The sequence below is a fragment of the Mirounga leonina genome, unplaced genomic scaffold, assembly GCF_011800145.1.
Source record: "Mirounga leonina isolate KUSES-001 unplaced genomic scaffold, KU_Mleo_1.0 Mir_180, whole genome shotgun sequence".
Classification (NCBI taxonomy): domain Eukaryota; kingdom Metazoa; phylum Chordata; class Mammalia; order Carnivora; family Phocidae; genus Mirounga; species Mirounga leonina.
Genome location: NW_023270469.1, coordinates 4,491,383 through 4,509,400, shown reverse-complemented (window position 1 = coordinate 4,509,400; position 18,018 = coordinate 4,491,383). Strand labels below are relative to the sequence as shown.

The 18,018-nt window shown below is 53.1% G+C and overlaps 1 protein-coding gene across 1 annotated transcript; it reads right to left on the bottom strand.

Moving 5' to 3' along the window:
- Positions 1-4,736: 4,736 nt before the first annotated feature.
- Positions 4,737-16,270, bottom strand: KCNG4 (potassium voltage-gated channel modifier subfamily G member 4). Its single transcript, XM_035025309.1, has 2 exons — positions 15,518-16,270; positions 4,737-5,507 (listed from the first exon to the last, which is right to left on the bottom strand). The coding sequence occupies exons 1-2, from the start codon at positions 16,268-16,270 to the stop codon at positions 4,737-4,739; spliced, it is 1,524 nt and encodes a 507-aa protein (XP_034881200.1).
- Between the last annotated feature and the right edge of the window lie 1,748 nt (positions 16,271-18,018).

Sequence of the window (18,018 nt, the reverse complement as noted above, 5' to 3'; positions counted from 1 at the left end):
TTGCACTGATGGTTTTCCGACAGACCTTCTAGTGCTACATTCTTTTTTTTTTTTTTAAAGATTTTATTTATTTATTTGAGAGAGAGCATGAGAGAGAGAGAGAGCATGAGAGGGGGGAGGGTCAGAGGGAGAAGCAGACTCCCTGCTGAGCAGGGAGCCCGATGCGGGACTCAATCCCGGGACTCCAGGATCACGACCTGAGCCGAAGGCAGTCACTTAACCGACTGAGCCACCCAGGCGCCCTTAGTGCTACATTCTAAAGTTGTTTTGTTTTTTTTAAGATTTATTTTTTTGAGAGAGAGAGCGCACGAGCAGGGGGAGGGGCAGAGGGAGAGAATCCTGGAGCAGACTCCCTGCTGAACGCAATCCCAGGACCCTGAATCACGACTCCGAGATCACGACCTGAGCCAAAACCAAGAGTATGACGCTTCACTGACTGAGCCACCCAGGCGCCCCTACATTCTAAAGTTCTAAAAGGACCATGATGTAGTCAACTTACTCTCAAATGGTCCAGAAAAATCTATTTATATATAATTAAAAAAAATAGTAAGTGATAAAGCAAAGCAAATGGCAAAATGTGTTTTTTTTAAAAAAGGTGTATTCAGGTAATTGTATGTATGTACTGTTTTTGTTCTTGCAACTTTTTTGTGTTTGACGTTTCCCAAATAAAATGTTAAGGAAACAGTTGCCTGGTGACTAGTAATCATTCCCTAAGTGCTGCCCATTATTAGCATATCAATGTGAGGAAGAGGGGAGGGGATTCAGGGCCCCTGGTGAGAGGCAGGCCACTGGCAGGCCCAGCCCCTTAGCCTGGCACCTGCGGGGCCTCAGGTGGGGGCAAGGAGCCCAGGTGGGTGGGTAGAAACAGGGCAGGCAGCTCGTAGACAGAGATCTCAGTGAATTTCTATTCAAACTTGAACTATTTCATGATGTTTGCTAAGGGAGCCATTCTGTGAATAGTCAGGGACCATGGTTTGGTTTGTTTTGTTTTTTGTTTTGTTTTTTACCTCTCTTCTGGTTTCTTAACTGCCCCTCCATGGCATAGACGGTTGCAGTGAACTCTGGTCCCCAGAATCACATACTGTCCAAGCCCGGATGGACTTTAATAACCATCTGGTCCAACCTCTCCATGGGAATCAGTGAGAAAAGGAAGGGCCAGTGAAATCAGTCACCATGTCCACTGTGATATGACAAAGAAAGGGTGACAGCTGGTGCCGGAGATACCCCGAGACAACCCTGCTTACTCTGCTCAGGGTAGCACAGCAAAGTTATGTTCTTGTAATATTCTTGTCTTGAATATTTCCTTTGAGGGCTTGGGCACTGTTTCAGATGAGCCTAAGAACTGAGTATTCTGCTGGAAATCAGGATGCTTGGATCTAACTAAGTAAACCGGCTGTGTGACCTTGGGCAGGTGGCTTTCCCTCTCTGAGTCTTGGTCCCCCCATCTTAAAATACAAGAGATGATTTACTACATAAATTCTTATCCTTTTACAGGGGCCATGGATTCCTTTGAGGATCTGATAACAATTGCTGGACACTTTTTTGAACGCGTGCACTTTGAGATGCACATAACCTCCAGAGGTCCACAGACCCCTGCATGGAAACGCTCTGCTTAGATGGTATTCCGATGAGCTGTCCAGCTACCGATTTCTCAAGTCCTGTAAGCCATCAGACTAGAGTCAGTGGGTGGAGCCCGCATTTGCACCATCCATCCATCCATCCCCAGGTCACTTTTTGGGCTCAACTCTGCTTAGAGAGACGGTGAGCCAACATTGTAAAGCCTTCCAGATGTCAGCCACGCTTGTGGTGAGTACAGCATAACGTACAGACCTGTCCAATCACTCTGCTGTACACCTGAAACCAGTGCAACATTGTGTGTCAACTGCACTTCAATTAAAATAATAATAATAATAAAGTTATCTGTGGGAGCCACATCTATGACATGACATGAAATTGCTTGAAGCAGAGGGCCATTTGCCTTTTGCCTTTGGCTGGAAAATTTCCACCTTTGGCCACAGTCACGCCCATCGACCTCAGAGAAAACAAGCCCTTCGGGGACTGGCAAGACTCCTTTCGGCCAATGGGGATGAAGAGACCGCCTAGCAACTCGCTTGTCATCACTATCCCATCCAATCAGCATGCAGGGAAAGCTGGCTAGACAAATTCTACTTAGACCAGTCCCTGGGGCTATTGCTGGGGAGAAAAAATAGAGCGTTTAATTAAGCCCCACGTGTGAGCAATCAATTCCAATTTTCTACTTCTAATTCGGTAGAATTTCCACCGGACACGTATTAAGACACTGTAGAGTCTCGTAATGTTGGCAATGGGCTTACCTATGTTTCCTTCAGCCCTGGCACACTTTTGTTCAGATGGCTGGGATGTGAACCAGAGGAGAATGCAGATGCCTGGGTGGAAGCCATCACAGGATGGGCAGAGCTGCAACGAGGAGTTATTGCACCAGGCACGCGGCACAGGAAAAAGGCCTCCAATCAGAAGAGGGAGGGCCGGGTGTGGGGTCTGATTTGGGTCCCAGGCCTTCCGTTGGCTGTCGAGGATTGTTCCTTGGTTCTGGGGTGAGCTCTCCAACCTCAATTCAAGGCACCCTGACCGGAGGTGGGAGGGTTAGAAATTCTTACATTCTTTTCAACATCATCATTTGCAAATGTTTCACCTTGGGATGCAGAGCTCTCTACCCACAGAGCAGCCCCGAGGGTCTTGCTGGAGCCCCAGCCAGAAAATCACAGATCTAGCCCAAGCCCCACACTTGACAGAAGGCAAGGAGCCACGGGCATACAGAGAGTGAAAATCTAGGCCTGAGGGAGCACCCAGAAGCTCATGAGACTCTGCTACTCACTTCCTGGGGCAGGTGGCACGGGGTGGCGATTTTATAAGGGGCAGGGGCTTCCCTCGTGTGTGATCACTGGGCCACTATGCAAAGAGCTTCCTCGCTGAAATGTCAGTGTGGGAAGGACTGCGGTTGACCTGCCGACTTTGGGGGTCTAGAGGAGACATGTACCCCCCTCAGCTGGGAGGGCACCCAGGGGAGTCAAGAGGCGTGAGGGCTGCCCACGAGGTAAGGCTGGCTTGCAGCCAGAGGAAGGCATGGGCCTGGCACATAGTGGGCCTGCGCTGAGTATTAGCCGAATGAACGAAGAGCAGGCAAGCTGTCCCGGGGATGAAATGCTGGCATGCTTACACACAAACGATATCGGATCTGCCCGTCCCCGACTGGCTCGCCACCACCCATATGTGACCCAGGCCACCTTCTGCTGTGGATTTCCAGCCAGCAGTAATGTGCATGGCTATGTCACTCATGGAAGGTGTCATCGAGACCTCCCCGAGGTTTGGCCTCCTGGGGAACAAAAGATGAGACGAGGTACTCCTCGTACAACTAACAATACGAGGAGAGAGGCCCTCACAGCCTGTCTGAGCCGCTCGGTCGTTCTCTGCCCCACGCTGGTCTCCCTGCACGCTGCCTGACCATCTGCATGCACACCTGCAGTCCAGCCACATCACTGCTTCCTCCAGCACCTACCAGAAGGCCCAGACCCTCCACTCAGCCTCACAGCCCACCACCTTCCCATCCCTACCCCTTTCCAGCTTCAGCTCCCCAAACATCCCTCCTCATTCAAGCCCTCCTGGGTCTCGAGCTCAGGATTCATTGCTCTGGCCTCAGCACACACTGCTTTTATCTTGAACACCTTGGTCCCATGTCTGCTTCCTCCATTGGATGCAAAGGGCTGAATCTGTTCATGAATGAATAGTTACTAGACAAACATATTTAAATGTAAGCTGAGGAATTACCCTCTGGCATCAAGGGCGTCGTCTGGAGCGGCAGCTAAGGGGCAGACCCTAAGGCCGCCCACATGTCTTCACTGAAGCTTTGCTGCATCCATGGTGGCTTAGCTGAGGGCATAAAGCCAAGGTCCCTAAAGTGCTTGAGAAGCCAGCGGCAGGAATGGTTCTCTCGAGGGCCCTGCAAGAGCTAGCCACCGTCAAGGCCAAGAGCTGGATAACTGGAGAATGTCCCACCAAGAGTCCAGTCGGCCAAGGAAGGCTTGCTGTGCTGGCAAGTGGCACTCCTGCCCAGGTCCCAGCCACATCAGGAGGAACGACAGGCCACCGGCTCCCATGTGGGGTTTAACACAGAGGCCAGTTCTGCCTTCTTGACTGAGAGCTTCCAGAGGTGGGGAGGAGGCAGCGGCATTAGGAAAATGCCACTGGTGGAGGGGAGTGGAAAGAGGACATATTGATCTCTGCTGGAACCCATGATATAGGGCTGGGTGGGGAGATCTGATCAGAAGGGTCTGCAGCGACTGGCCCCTCCAGTTCCTGGTGGTAGGGTGGCCCTGGAAAGAGAGTCTCCGGGGAGGAATGGAGTTCTTTAGGCGTGGTTCTGTGGGCGTCTGGAACCCAGGCTGGGGTGTGGAAGACTGCAGGGGAGGAAGGAGAGTGGAGGATGGCAGACCTAACAGGAAGAGGGGATGTGCTTGGTGATGGGCACAGAGAAAGGAAAAGGCAAGGAGCATCGATAAGGTCAGCAGGAATCATGGCGGCCAGTGGGGGCCAAGACTCACAACAAGCAAACGCCTGTGGCCTTGAGCCCCTCCTAGCTTTGGGAGTGCTCCTGGGGCTCTAGAAACATCCCACCGGATGGTCTACACCTTGGTGCTCTCCAGCCGGGTCAGCCGGGGGCGATGGGTTGCGGTCCTGCCCTTCTCACGAAGCGTTTTGAGTTAAACGTATTTAGTGGGCAAGGCGGGTCCCTCTGGGATCAGGTCGTCGACGTCGCTCAGCAGCTCGTGCTCACTGGCCGAGGCGGCGGTTTGCTGGTGGCGGAGGCGCGCCTGGAGTTGCTCCTGCTCCTTCTTGAGCTCCAGGTAGGAGTGCGAGAAGGTGTGGAAGATGGACGTGGCTGGGAAGGCCATGATGAGGATCCCACTGAGGATGCTGCTGAGGGCCACCATCTGGCCCGGCACGCTGCGCGGGACCATGTCTCCGTAGCCCACCGTCGTCATGGAGATGACCGCCCACCAGTAGGAGGCCGGGATGCTCGTGAACTCCAGCACCCGCCCGGACTCATTCTCCGCCACGTAGACCAGAGGGGAGAAGAGGGTGACGGCCACGCAGAGGAAGAGGAGGAGCAGGCCGAACTCGCGCGTGCAGCGGCGTATGGTGAGGCCCAGGGTCTGCAGCCCCAGCGAGTGGCGGGCCAGGCGCATCACATAGAGGACGCGCAGAGCCCGCAGCACGCGCAGCGCCAGCCCCACCTTCTCCAGGTACGAGCCCCCCACCGGCCTCTCGCCGTCCTCCCGGGGCTCGCCCGACACGGCCAGCGACACGTAGTACGGGGAGATGGCCAGGATGTCGATGATGTTCAGGGGCTCTTGGAAGAACTGGCACTTGTCCGGGGCCTGGACAAGGCGCAGACAGAACTCCAGGGAAAACCAGGCCACGCAGACGGTCTCCACGATGAAAATGTAGTAGCACTTCTGAGAGCACTCACCCTGGGGAGGCGACAAAATGCAGAAGGAGAGTGGTGGGCAGCCGCGCTGGGTAAGGGGGGAGTGACCGTGCCGAGAAGCGACTCCATGTATCCATAGTGAGATTGACATCAATATCAATTTCCATATGTATGGATATAGATTCTCTATATATTATATCGTTTTTCTCTATATTTGTGTATTATCTATCATCTATCTATCAATCACGATTGAGTTCTGTGTGCTGTAGACTCTCATTTGTCCACCCAGATCCCCTTTATGAATAGTTCTCAAGTTGCGGCTGGGCACGAGGCCAGTCAGCTAGATCAGGGACCACCCTTTCCAGCCTCCCTGGCATCGAGGTGTGGCCAAATAACTAAGAACCCACCCACAAAATGTGAACAGAAGCGATGTGTGCCGCATCCCGTTCCAGGACTTAGGATGTTGGCATGAGTTCCTACACACTCTTCTCCACTGTCAGCTGGGACAACCCACGTGACCCTGCAACCCAGCTTAGAACCTACAGATTGGACCAACGCCCCAGGGGAGGATGGAGTGGGAAGGTGGAAACAATCCTGGGTCTCAGGTGAGAGCTGCCCACTCACCTTGACCCCTCTTTGCAGGAGAAATCAACATCTATTTTGTTTTTTGTTTGTTTGTTTGTTTTTATTTGGGGGGGAGGGGCAGAAGGAGAAGGAGAGAGAGAATCTCAAGCAAACTCCATGTCCAGCGCAGAGCCAAACACAGGGCTCCAACTCACAACCCTGAGATCATGACCTGAGCTGAAATCAAGAGTGGGTGCTTGGGCGCCTGGGTGGCTCAGTTGGTTAAGCGACTGCCTTCGGCTCAGGTCATGATCCTGGAGTCCCGGGATCGAGTCCCGCATCGGGCTCCCTGCTCGGCGGGGAGTCTGCTTCTCCCTCTGACCCTCCCCCCTCTCATGTGCTCTCTGTCTCTCTCATTCTCTCTGTCTCAAATAAATAAATAAAATCTTAAAAAAAAAAAAGAGTGGGTGCTTAACCAACTGAGCCACCCAGGTGCCTCAACATCTATTTTGTTTAAAGCCGTTCTCTCTCGGGGCCTCTTTGTAATAGCGGCCAATCTTCGGCTTCACTAATATAAGCCCCTTCTGTGTACCGTGCCCTGCTCTAGAGCTGTCACACCGCCCAGTGATGTTGTGAGCAGGCAGTGTGACCCCGTTTCGTGTCCGGGACATGGCTCGAAGCAGTGAAATGACTTGCCTGAGCTCATATGCAAAGCAGATGGTCTCTCAGCCACTGTAGGCTATTTTGTAGCTTCCTTGCCTGCCATCCCTCATTCATTCATCCAACAAAAACACAAGGAGGGCTCACCTGTGCCAGGCTCCTAGGCCCTGGGGGTAAAGTAAGAGAGAAGCAGATGTCGCTTCTGGGAGCTTGGAGGCCAGTGGGGCAGAGAGGGCTCCTGCGTCCCTGGTGCAACCTTGTGATGTGTGCGATTGCAAGTATTCACACAGGGTCTGTTTGCCTCCAGAGACTGCAGCTAGGTGGGGGCTGTTGTGGATTCAGTTTTGCATCGTTCATGCTCCCTGCCTGGCTCCTAACAGAAAATTCCACTAGCCCCCGTGCTACTCAAACTGTGGTCCTCGAACCAAAAGCATCGGCCTCCCCTGAGAACTTGTAAGAAACGCAGATTCTTGGACGCCACCTCATCCCTAAGGAATCAGAATTTGCGTCTTAACGAGACTCCCTGTGATTCATGTGCACATCAAAGTTCAAGAAGCTCTGGCCTAGTGCAGTGGTTCTCAGCTTTGGCTGCACAATTAGAATCACCTGGGGGCTTTGAACCCCCCCCCCCCCATGCCTGGGCCAGGACCTCAGAATTCTAATTTAGTTGATTGAGGTTTGAATCTGAGCTGTAGAATTTTCCAGAAGTCCCATAGATGATTGTAATGCAAAGCCAGAGTTTGAGAACCTGACTCCAAATACTATGTGTATATATATATATATATATATGTTGGCATATACACATCATATATATCTATATGATGGATGAGTGAATGAATGACCAAAGCCAGTTGCCTGAGTGCAAAGCAAGGTGTTGACAACTGCAGTTTTCTTTGGATTAAAAACCTCTGAAATGGAAAAAGAAATTATTTCCAGTGCCTGGGCCCACAGGAATACTGAACTGAAATGAAATGCTCTTTATGTCTGGCCGCTGGAGGAAGAGGAACGGGTGTTCTGTCCCCATCTCAATGTGCCTGTCTGTGTCTGTGACATGGGTTCAAATCCCACACTTCCACTTACTCTGCAGACCCATTGTCCCCCCTGGACTTGTGGTTCTCTACCCTGGGAGATGGGTGGTGAATGGAAACGAGGACTGTGGCTGTCTGTGTGCCGTGATCCGCTGGTTACAGACACAGCCTGCCCGGTCAGTATAAGGGCAACAGTACTCTTCTCCTCTTGCTGGATTTTACAGGAAGGGGAAGAACCTCCAACACAGGAGGTCTTTGCCACGACCACCTGGGGTTTGCTTCAGCATCCTGGAGAGCTCAGGAATTTTGGACCCTGACTCCCCAGTCCTGCTGTAGACTCGCTCTGTGACCTTGCAGGAATCACTGCCCCTCTCTGTGCTTCCGTTTCCAATGAAGAGGTTGGAACAGAACCGGTATTTCTCAAAGCTGAGTCAGCACACCCCACATCAGAATCCCCCAGAGTGCTTGTTATAAATGCAGATTCTTGAGCTCTCATCACAAAATCAAGGGGCCCAGGAATCTGCATTTTGGCAAGCCCTCCGGTTGACTCAGAGGCGCCCGGGAGGTTTTTCAGACTCTGGGCCAGATTGTCCCTACAAGGCCACTCTTGTCACTGACATTCTGGGAGTTTTCCCCTTGGCTTAAGACTTCCAGTAGCCTGGGAATAACCTTTCCAGACCAGTGACCCAGAGGTAGGGCAGGCTCTGTGGGTCCTCCCTCTGCCTCCGTGCCGGCATTTGGCTATTCAAGACATGCACCACCCACCTCCCTCCAGCCTGGCCTGCCGGCCACCTCCCTGCACTGCAGCAAGCCCTCTGCCGCATCACCACCCGGCACCACTCTGCTCAAATCCTGCAACCACTGTCCCAGCCCTGGTCCTCCGAGAAATGCGTTCATGGCGGGGATGGATGGGGCCTGAGCCAAGCAAAGAATCCCCAGGCCAGCCATAGTTGAAGAAAAATAGGAGGGAAATTAAAAACTGACTTTTTCCCTCTCTGCGAAGCTTCTGGTGGTATTTTGTCAGTAGGGTGAACAACTAATTCTGGTTTGCCCACAACTTTCCTGCTTTGAGCACAGAGAGTCCCAGGTTGCCAGAGCCCCTCGGTCCTGTGCAAATCCGGATGGGTGTCACCCTCCTGGTGGGCCTTGTCCCTGGAGGAAAGAGGTCTGCTCTGATTGCTCCATGTAGTGAAGAATGTGAGTCAGGTCTATGACGACCGGGGGTGAGCAATGCCACACTGTGGGGGCTCCCACACAGCATGGGGGGGACACAACAGCCTGACGCAGAAGGAGATGCACTCTGTGTTTCCATTGATGTGACACTCAAGATAGTGAACAAAATCACCAAAACAGCTGGGAGTATAAAGACAGAAAGTCCTAAGTGTTGGTGAGCCTGTGGAGAAGTTAGAACCCCCAGCATTCTGGTGGGAATGTAAATGGTGCAGATGCTGCGGAAAACAGGTTGGTGGTTCCTCAAAAGTTGAACACACGTGGGGCGCCCGGGTGGCACGGTCGAGTAAGCGCCCGACTCTTGGTTTCACCTCAGGTCATGATCTCAGCACGGAGTCTGCTTATGATTCTCTCGCCCTCTCTCTCTGACCCTCCCCAAATAAATAAATCTTAAAAAAAGGTTTTTTTTTTTTAAATTAAACACACGTTTTCCATATGACCCAGCAATTCTACACTTGGGTATATACTGGCAGGAACTGAAAATATCCATCCACTCGAAAACTTGTCCATGAATGTCCACAACAGTAGCCAAATGTGGAGTCGACATAAATCCCCATCAGATGACGAATGAATAACCAAATGTGTTCTATCCACATGATGGAATATTTTTCAGCCCTAAAAACGACCGATACGCGCTACAGCACGGATGAACCTTGACAACCTTCTCCGTGAAAGGCCAGATGCTGCATGGTTCCTTTTTTAGAAATGTCCAGAGAAGGCAACCCGTGGGGACAGAAGTACATGGATGGTTTCAGAGGCTGGGAGGATGGGGGAGAATGGGGAGCACCTGGAAGCAGGGGCAGGGTTGTTTGCGGGAGGATGAAAATGCTCTGGGACAGAAGTGATGGTCGCACAAATGTACCAGCGATGTGAGCACGTTAAAAGGGTGCCTATTAGGATGTGAATTATGTCTTAATACACAAGAAGCCAGGGCCCGAGCCTGAGCTGCCAGGTCAGCTGGGTGAGGCACTGAGGGGTCCCACAATTTTGCCCCAAACCCTACCTCAAACCTTGAGAGCAGGGTGGCTCTGAAGGGCTCTGGGGTCAGAGGACGGGCAGGGCTTTCAGAGGGCAAGGCCACGGGCCCTGGGGGCCCATATGGACCGGCTGTCCCACGGATGCTGCTGGTACAAAAAGGGCCAGTTCCAGCAGTTCCACCTGGGAGGGACTTGGGGCCAAGGTCTTGACCTTGGAGTTTTCCTCACACCCTGGGACCTTGGACATAGGGCCCGAATCGGCCACTTCCCACATCCTGGTAGCTCAGTGCTGGTCCCCAACCACTCAGCAGCTCAGGCCTTCTTTCTGCCTGTCACTTCGTGCCGTGGCCCTGGCCTCTGGTCCAGGGCTGTCTCCTCTCCCTGCTGACTCATTCCTCTTCCCGGCTTCTCCTTTCCCCAGGAGCCAGTTTTCTCTGCCTTCTCTTCCCTCCATTCTGCCCCTTCCTACCCCTCTCTGTCCTCTCCCTCCCAGCCGCCCTGCTCCCCAGCCCTGGGACACAGAGGCTCTGGAAGTGTGGGCAGGAGGGGCTGGGCACGGAGACAGGGACGTGTGACGAAGCAGGAAGAACAGGTCAACTACCGTGAGTCAGGAAAAGTGGGTCCCATCCCGGAAATGGGGACTACCTCTTGCTGGCCTGGATATAGGGAGACTAAGCTGAAGGCGGAAAAAAAAAACAACCCCAAACCAAAAAGCCAGGTTAAGAAGAATTCCCTGGAGCAATCGCCAAATATCACTGAACACAGGGAAGCTACTGAGAGTGAGGCAGTTTTTTATGGAGCTGATTCATGATCCAAGAAAGGCGCAGGGGAGAGAAGGACATCATTCCAGCGAGGGGCCCCTCTAGTTCCACCTGGTCTTTAAAAAATCTCTCTTGCCTTCCTTCCCCGGCCCCCTATCGAGATGCTGAAACTACAGACGGGAGGGAAAGCACTTTGCACGGCTGTAACCAGTGCGCATCTCCCACAGCAAGGTCCCCAAACGCTCCCAGCAAACCTCTGGGGCAGGACTAGAATCTAAAGTGGAAGAGAAAGGAGTGAAGGCTGAGCTGGCGGGGGGAGGGCAGTTTGAGCCTGTCCTTGCCTCCCCTGGGTCTCCGGCGCAGAGGAGGCCCCCGGGAAAGGTCTGCTGAACGCACGACTGAATGAAGAAAGAAACAGAGAAGACATCTGAGCAAATGGCTGCTGACCTGGCTGCTGACCAGGCCGCTGGTGTTTGGGTTCCAGGGGCCGGGAGAGGCGATGAGCAAAGTGGACAAGCAGGTGGAGTGCCAAGTTGGAAGGGGGTGAGCTGAGTCCCAAAGGCTGCATAAACACGGCCAGTGATGGCTTCGTGCTGGCAGGCGCAAGATGGATAGGACCGTTGAGTCCTCAGCACCAGCATCTGAGTAAGGTGAGGAAACAGAGGCACAGAGCAAGAGAGGGGCTCGTCCAAGGGCGGAGCCCCGGAGTGGCGGTGCTGGGATCTGAACTCTGCACTAGGGAGCTAGAGATTCTGGCTCCTCACCGTGGTGCACTCCTGCCGAGCCGCTGAGGATCTGGGGAGCAGCAGAGAGGAAGGGAGGGGTCAAGAGAGATGGGGCAGGTGTTCAGTCCAAGCGGCAGTGACCTTCGGCCTCCCCCCCGAGGGAAGGGGGTGCCCTGACCAGCAGAGCTGCCCAGCCAGGGCCGGGGCCACATGGAAAGGGAGCTGGGGATGAATGGCGGGGTGACAGTCATAACAGAGGACGCAGGCAGAGGGAGGCACGGAAATGGCAGCACTCACCCCTGGATGATGGGATAAACAAACTGGCGTGTAGAGACGGGACCTATTACTGGGCCATAAGAAGGATGGAGCACTGGCCCAGGCTACAGTGTGGATGGGCCCTGCAAACACCACGCTGAGTGACACAAGCCAGCCCCCAAAAGGCCACATGTGTGTGATCCCATTCGCACACCGTGTCTGGAATAGGGAAATCCACGGAGGCGGAAAGCAGAGCGGTGGTTGCCCGGCGCTGGGGGAGAGGGACGGGGAGTGAGTGCTAGTGGGGATGGGGTTTCATTTTGGAGTAGTGGAAATGTTTTGGAACTTGATAAAGGCGGAGGCTGCGCAACATTGTCAATGTACTGAGTGCTACCGAACTGTCCGAAGGCAAGAGAGATTTTTTAAAGACCAGCTGGAACTAGAGGGGCCCCTCGCTGGAACGATGTCCTTCTCTCCCCTGCGCCTTTCTTGGATCATGAATCAGCTCCATAAAGAACTGCCTCACTCTCAGTAGCTTCCCTGTGTTCAGTGATATTTGGTGATTGCGGTTAATTTTATGTTATGTGAATTTCACCTCAATTACAAAACAGGGGACAAGGATGGGCAGAATAAGAGCTCCAGGAAGGTTAAGAAATTTGTCTGACTGTCTCCAGCGCCTAGAAGAATGTCGTTTGTAGGCACTCAGTAGCTTGTTGAATGAAGGGAAGGGTGAATGCTGTGATCTCCTGTCAGCTAGGACCTAACAAGTGAATGCTGTTGGGACTGACATGTGCTAAGGGCTTCTCACGCATCAGCATTGTTCCTACTGCTTTATGCAAATTACTCTTTTAGTCGTCATCATAACCCCATGGGGAGAGGGCTGGGAGCATCCCCATTTTCCAGGTGACAAAACTAAGGCTCTCAGAGGTTAAGTGACTCTCCCGAGAATAACACTGAGTTCATGAGCAGTGAGGCACTCTGGCCCTCCTGCTGGACAGGGATGTGCTTCTCAAACCCTGGCGGCCTCAGAAACGCCAAGTGCTGCTGAGCTGAGTGTCCAGATAAGAGGCAGAGCAGCCCAGCACTGAAAGCTGGTGTTGTGTGGTCCTAAGGAGACAGGTTTTAGAACCAACTGGTAGGTGAGCTCAAACCCCAGCTCTGCCACATAACTAACTGTGAGCTTTAGAAAGGGATAAAACTTGCCCGAGTCTCAGTTTCCTCGCCTGTAAAATGGGGGTGGTAGTAGTACCCGCTTCCCAAGCTGTTGCAAGGACTAAGTCCATCCATCCAATGCCAGCCTCGTGAAGGGCACGTAATAAGCCCCGGTTCTTTCCTCCCTTTGGGGATGAGCTCTTCCAAGGAAACCAGAAAAGGCTGGATGCACCTGGGAGGTGCTTAAGAATTTGGCATGGTCCTTCCTGTCTACACCGCCTCCTCCCTCCCCTATTTTAATTTACCAACCTCCAGTGCAGACCCTTCTCCCCAGCTGCCAAGTTTACTCCATGGGAGGTCACTGGAAGAAGGTAGAAGAAAAAGCAAAAGGAAAGCTGTCTCTGCCAACCAGTGTGGCACCGTGTCTGATGGGGGAGGTCTGTGGGTCCCAGCCCTGGCGTGTCTGTCTGCCCACGTGGCATTGATTCATCTGAGCAGATGCTGCTGGGCCCCCAGGCCGACATGGCCCCCAGATCTCCTAGCTGGGCCTGCCCCCAGAAGCATTTGGCCAGCTGAACATCCCCAAGGGCAAATTCGAAATATCGGACACGCTTGGTGCTGGAGAGAACATTGTCTTTTTATGTAAATGAAAGACACAGTCTTGAAAAAATGAAGACCGCCTCCCCAGCCTCCTGGCTCTCTGAATTACCGTCTAAACAGTTTTTTTAAGGGCAGCGTCTCCCAGCCTCTCTCCAGGCAGCAAGCACACACGAAGGTGGTTTCCACAAGGTGAAAACGCAGAGATGCACCCCGGGCATGGGCATGGCCCCTTTTATCCTAGGGGCAATCGGCAGCCTGGCTCCTGAGCCCAGACTTGGGGCTGCTGGTCCTGCGGGCCTCCCAGCGACCTCTGATTTGATCTCCTGGGTCCCCTGTCAAACCAAGCCTGGGTTCAAATCTTGGGTAATTTTCAGAGCATTAGGTTTTGAAAAGACCTTGTCCCTCTGCACAGTCTAAATCCTGGCTTCTGGGAAATCCCCGAGGAACAGGTTTATGGAAATCGAGGGGTCCTTCCTCAGCAGCTGGGATCAAGGGCACGCTTCTGGGGGCAGGGGACCGAAGCCACTTATTTTGTCCTAATTTTTTACTGCAGTGTCCAAGTGTAAATATTTCTGTGAACAAGCAGGCTCTTAAGTCACATGATTTGGTGCTAAAGGATAAAACAACGTCTGGATGTTTGGAGCTATAGTCCTCGCCCTTAGGGAAAAAAAGCTGTTCGAAAGTCGAAAGTCGAAACGTTTTGGTTGGTTTGCTTTAGGACAAAACATTTATAGGTTGCACAAGATACATTTTATTCAATAAATATTTATTGAGAGCCTACCCTGTGTAAGGCAGGGGCTGGCTCTCCATCTAAGTCCCCTCCTTCTGGAAAGTTCTCTGGTCCTACCATATTGCCCTGGGATATATCCTTAAGGGAAGGGAACTTCTGTGGACTGACAACGATTATGGGCCATACACAGGGTTCATTATCTTATGTATGTGTTCTAGTTATCAGCTCCCTCCGTCTGCCATAATGTAAGTTCCATAATTAAGGTGATGGGGAGCAATGGAGGAACGTAGAGCAGGACAGGAGCAATATTTTCAAGTAGGAAACAAATCCAGTTCTCAGTTCGAAGCTCTCCAATAAACTTCCCAATGAAATATTAAGCTTTTATCTCATTTCTCAGACTCCCTGGCCCCTGGGGGTCTCCCACAACTTCCTGGAAAAAGAGTGCAGGAGTGGGCAAGAAAACCTTTCTTCTGTTGCTTCCTGGGGCAGAGTCACTTAGAAGTTAACTCATCTCTGAGTTCCCCATGCAGTGAGACTGACTGGGAGGCTCAGGAGCCAAGTAACCAGCAGGAATCTTGGCCCTCGTCTGCATCTTTGCTCTGTTAACTCCAAGAAAGCTAAAGGCCCTGTGCCTCACTTTCTCCACCTGAACATGGAGCGGGGATGCCCACGAGAACGGTGGCTCAAGAAGGCAGAGATTTGAGCCAGGAACAGTGCATGGCACAGAGTAGCTGCTCAGTAAACACACACGGAGTGTGTGAACCCTTACCGCAATATTACCCATTTTACAGAGGAAGAACCTGAGGTTCAGCGGGGTGAAGCAATTTGCCTGTGGTCACAGAGCTGGGAGACGCAAGCCAGGCCTGCCTGGCGCATGAGCACCAGGGGTAGCTTTGTTAATACCGAGTCCTCTATGAGGCAGAGCCACCTTATGACTTTTGCGGGCCCTCGGTCTTTTCCTCCAAAAAAAAAAAAAAAAAAAATTAAAATTAAAAATTATCTTTCACAACTGCACTGATCTAAAAACACATCCAGGGCGCCTGGGTGGCTCAGTCGTTAAGCGTCTGCCTTCGGCTCAGGTCATGATCCCAGGGTCCTGGGATCGAGTCCCATGTCGGGCTCCCTGCTCGGTGGGAAGCCTGCTTCTCCCTCTCCCACTCCCCCTGCTTGTGTTCCTGCTCTCGCTATGTCTCTCTCTGTCAAATAAATAAATAAAAAATCTTTTAAAAAAATAAAATAAAAACGCATCCAATCCACATTAGACAACAATCTCTTTTTCCGTTGTTTTAAAAGCTACTTAGACGTTTTCACAGGCCCTAAGTCTCGGGGGCCCTGGGCCCGGCCTTGGAGGGGGGTCCGGGGGCCACTCACCTTGTCCTCCTCGGCCCTCAGGTCGGGCATGGTGCTGACGCACAAGCTGACCGCGGTGGTGGCCACGAAGAGGATAGACAGACAAGCGAAGACCTTGCCCGGGAGCCCCGAGCGCGGGTTTTCCACGGTCTCGCGCAGCCAGTGCATGAAGACCCCCCAGCGCGAGGGGTCCCCCGCGGGGCGCCGCGCCTCCGGCAGCAGTGGCAGCGTCTCCCGGCCGCCGTGCAGCTCGGCCAGTCCCTCCAGCTTGCGGAGCAGCTCGCCCAGGCAGCACCTCTCCAGGCGGGCCTCCTCGATGCCCCAGTAGACCAGCTCTTCCCGGAAGGACAGCGCGCACATCTCCCGCAGCAGGGCCAGCCTGCCGGCCGCCAGGAAGCTCACGATCATGCCGAAGGCACTGGGGCTCCGGTCGAAGAAGAACTCCTGCTTGTCCTCATCATAGTCGTCGCAGAGCTGCGCGATCTCCTCGTGGTTCCGGCACAGCCTGAGCTTGCTCAGGCGGCTCAGCGGGAACTGGTCCAGCGTGCTCCAGGGCAGGACGTACCGCCTGCCCCCGACGTTGACCAGGATCTCCTTCTTCAGGTCGGCGGCCGGGGAGGCGTCCAGGGCGCCCACCTTGCGGGCCCTGCGGTAGTAGAGCCCCTTGGCAGGGGACGGCGGCAGGCGGCCGGGCAGGAGCTGACTCAGGGGGCTGCAGGAGCCCCGGTGGTGGCGTCCGGGAGGCAGGCCCCTGGCTCTGAAGGGCATGGGCATCGCCGGAGATGCCCTAAGACGGGGCGGGGGGGTGGGTAGGAGAAGAGAGGGCAAGGCAACGGGGAAAAAATTCACTCTCACTTTGCAGCAACTGCATCTGTATCCTTCATTTTTCACCTCTTCCACCCAACACAGATTTACTGAGCACCATTATGCGCCTGGGATCTATCCGTGACCAAAAAGAGGATGGCATCCCTTCCCTGGTCAGAGCTGTGCCACTCCCAGGCTCTGTGGTCTTGGGCATGTGGCCTAACCTCTCTGATCTCAGCTTCATTCATGCCAATGACAAGATTTGTACCAATCTTACAAGGTACGGTGGGTAAAATAGAGCTTAGCAGTGTAGGAGTTTCTCAAGTTCACTGCCAGGTTCTGATCCCTTAGGGACTGCCGGCCCCGGGGGATTACTCAGCCCCTCTGAGCCCTTTGCTTCATCTGTACAGGCTGGGGTAGTTTGGGAATCCACCTCACTGGGCACGGTGAAGGTTACATGTGGTAATATACATGAAGTGTTTATTTGGAACACTTCTAGATGCTTCTGAGGTGCCAGGCACCAATCTACATGCTTCCCCTATATTAACTCACCCCAACACCTCCATGAGGTAAACATCAGTGTCCCCACTTCACAGATGAGGAAACTGAGGCACAGAAAGGTTAAGTAACAAGGAATGTGACAGTGCTTGGCACAGCGTCTGGCTCTCCGGAGTAGCTCCACAATGATCTTATTTCCTCCCTCCTTTGGAGGACTTTGCTGTCCCCCATGTTCACGGGGTGCTTGCCTCAGCCACCCTTGCCGTGTAACCTTGAGCCAGTTACTCCCCCTCTCTGGGCCTCAGTGCTGTTATCTGCAAAGTGAAGGGGCTCTAATGCTCTCTCCATTCCAGACCTATTTGAGGCACTTGAGTGAGAATAAGAGTTTTAGATTTAGCCCATGCATTTAAGCCCCTGTCCTCCTCGGCACCCTGCAACCATTTCCTACGCTTTTCATTCCAGCAGAGCTGTTTCCAGAGCATCTATTATAACCTTACATTCCAATAGGCACTCCAATCAACGGAAGAACTCGGCGGCTGAATGGAAATAAAAGTTCCTCTCAATTTCAGAGCCAGTTGGATTCCGGCAGGCAGCAAAGAGGTGAATCACAGCCCGTGCATTTCACGCTCGCTCACCGCGCAGCGTTCTGGTACTCCGCACGCATGACTTCCTTTACAACGTATGGCCAGAGGAGGAGGAGCAGCCTGCGGAGAGAAGACTGTTTTGAAATCTGGGGAGTCCCTCCCGAGTGTTCTCATCTTCCGAGTGCAAGCCCCCAGACCCAGAGAGCTGAAGTGACTCCCCCAAGGTCACACAGCGAATCCAAATCCAACCCAGGACTCTGTCTCCCAGCCTGAGGCTCTTTCTAGAACACGCCCCCCCCCCAAAAACACCCTCTGCCCTGTCTGCATTCAATGCACAAACCCAACTTTGCGATCCACTGTCCCCCTGAAACAGCCAGCACACAAAGCTCCCGTCCCGAGCACGGGAAAGGTATGCATTCAAGACGGCACTTTGGACAAGCCTGTTCAGTGTCCTGCAAGCCCCCAGCCCTGCCGCAAACACTAACTTCTTCCCCCGAAGTTTAACTCACCTTCCTGTCTCAGGGAGCCCTTTTCTTGCTGTTTCTCTGCAGGGCCAGGGGAGCCCATGTCTCGATGGCCAGGGAAGAGACAGGTTCGTGGTGGAGATGAAGGAGAAGAAAAGAAAAATTCCAAACA

Bases quoted from the DNA above. Each gene is read 5' to 3' on its own strand.
- KCNG4 (XM_035025309.1), bottom strand. From the start codon at position 16,270: ATGCCCATGCCCTTCAGAGCCAGGGGCCTGCCTCCCGGACGCCACCAC. The intron at 5,508-15,517 runs GTGAGTGGCCCC...TCGCCTCCCCAG, and splicing joins TGAGGGCCGAGGAGGACAAG to GGTGAGTGCTCTCAGAAGTG.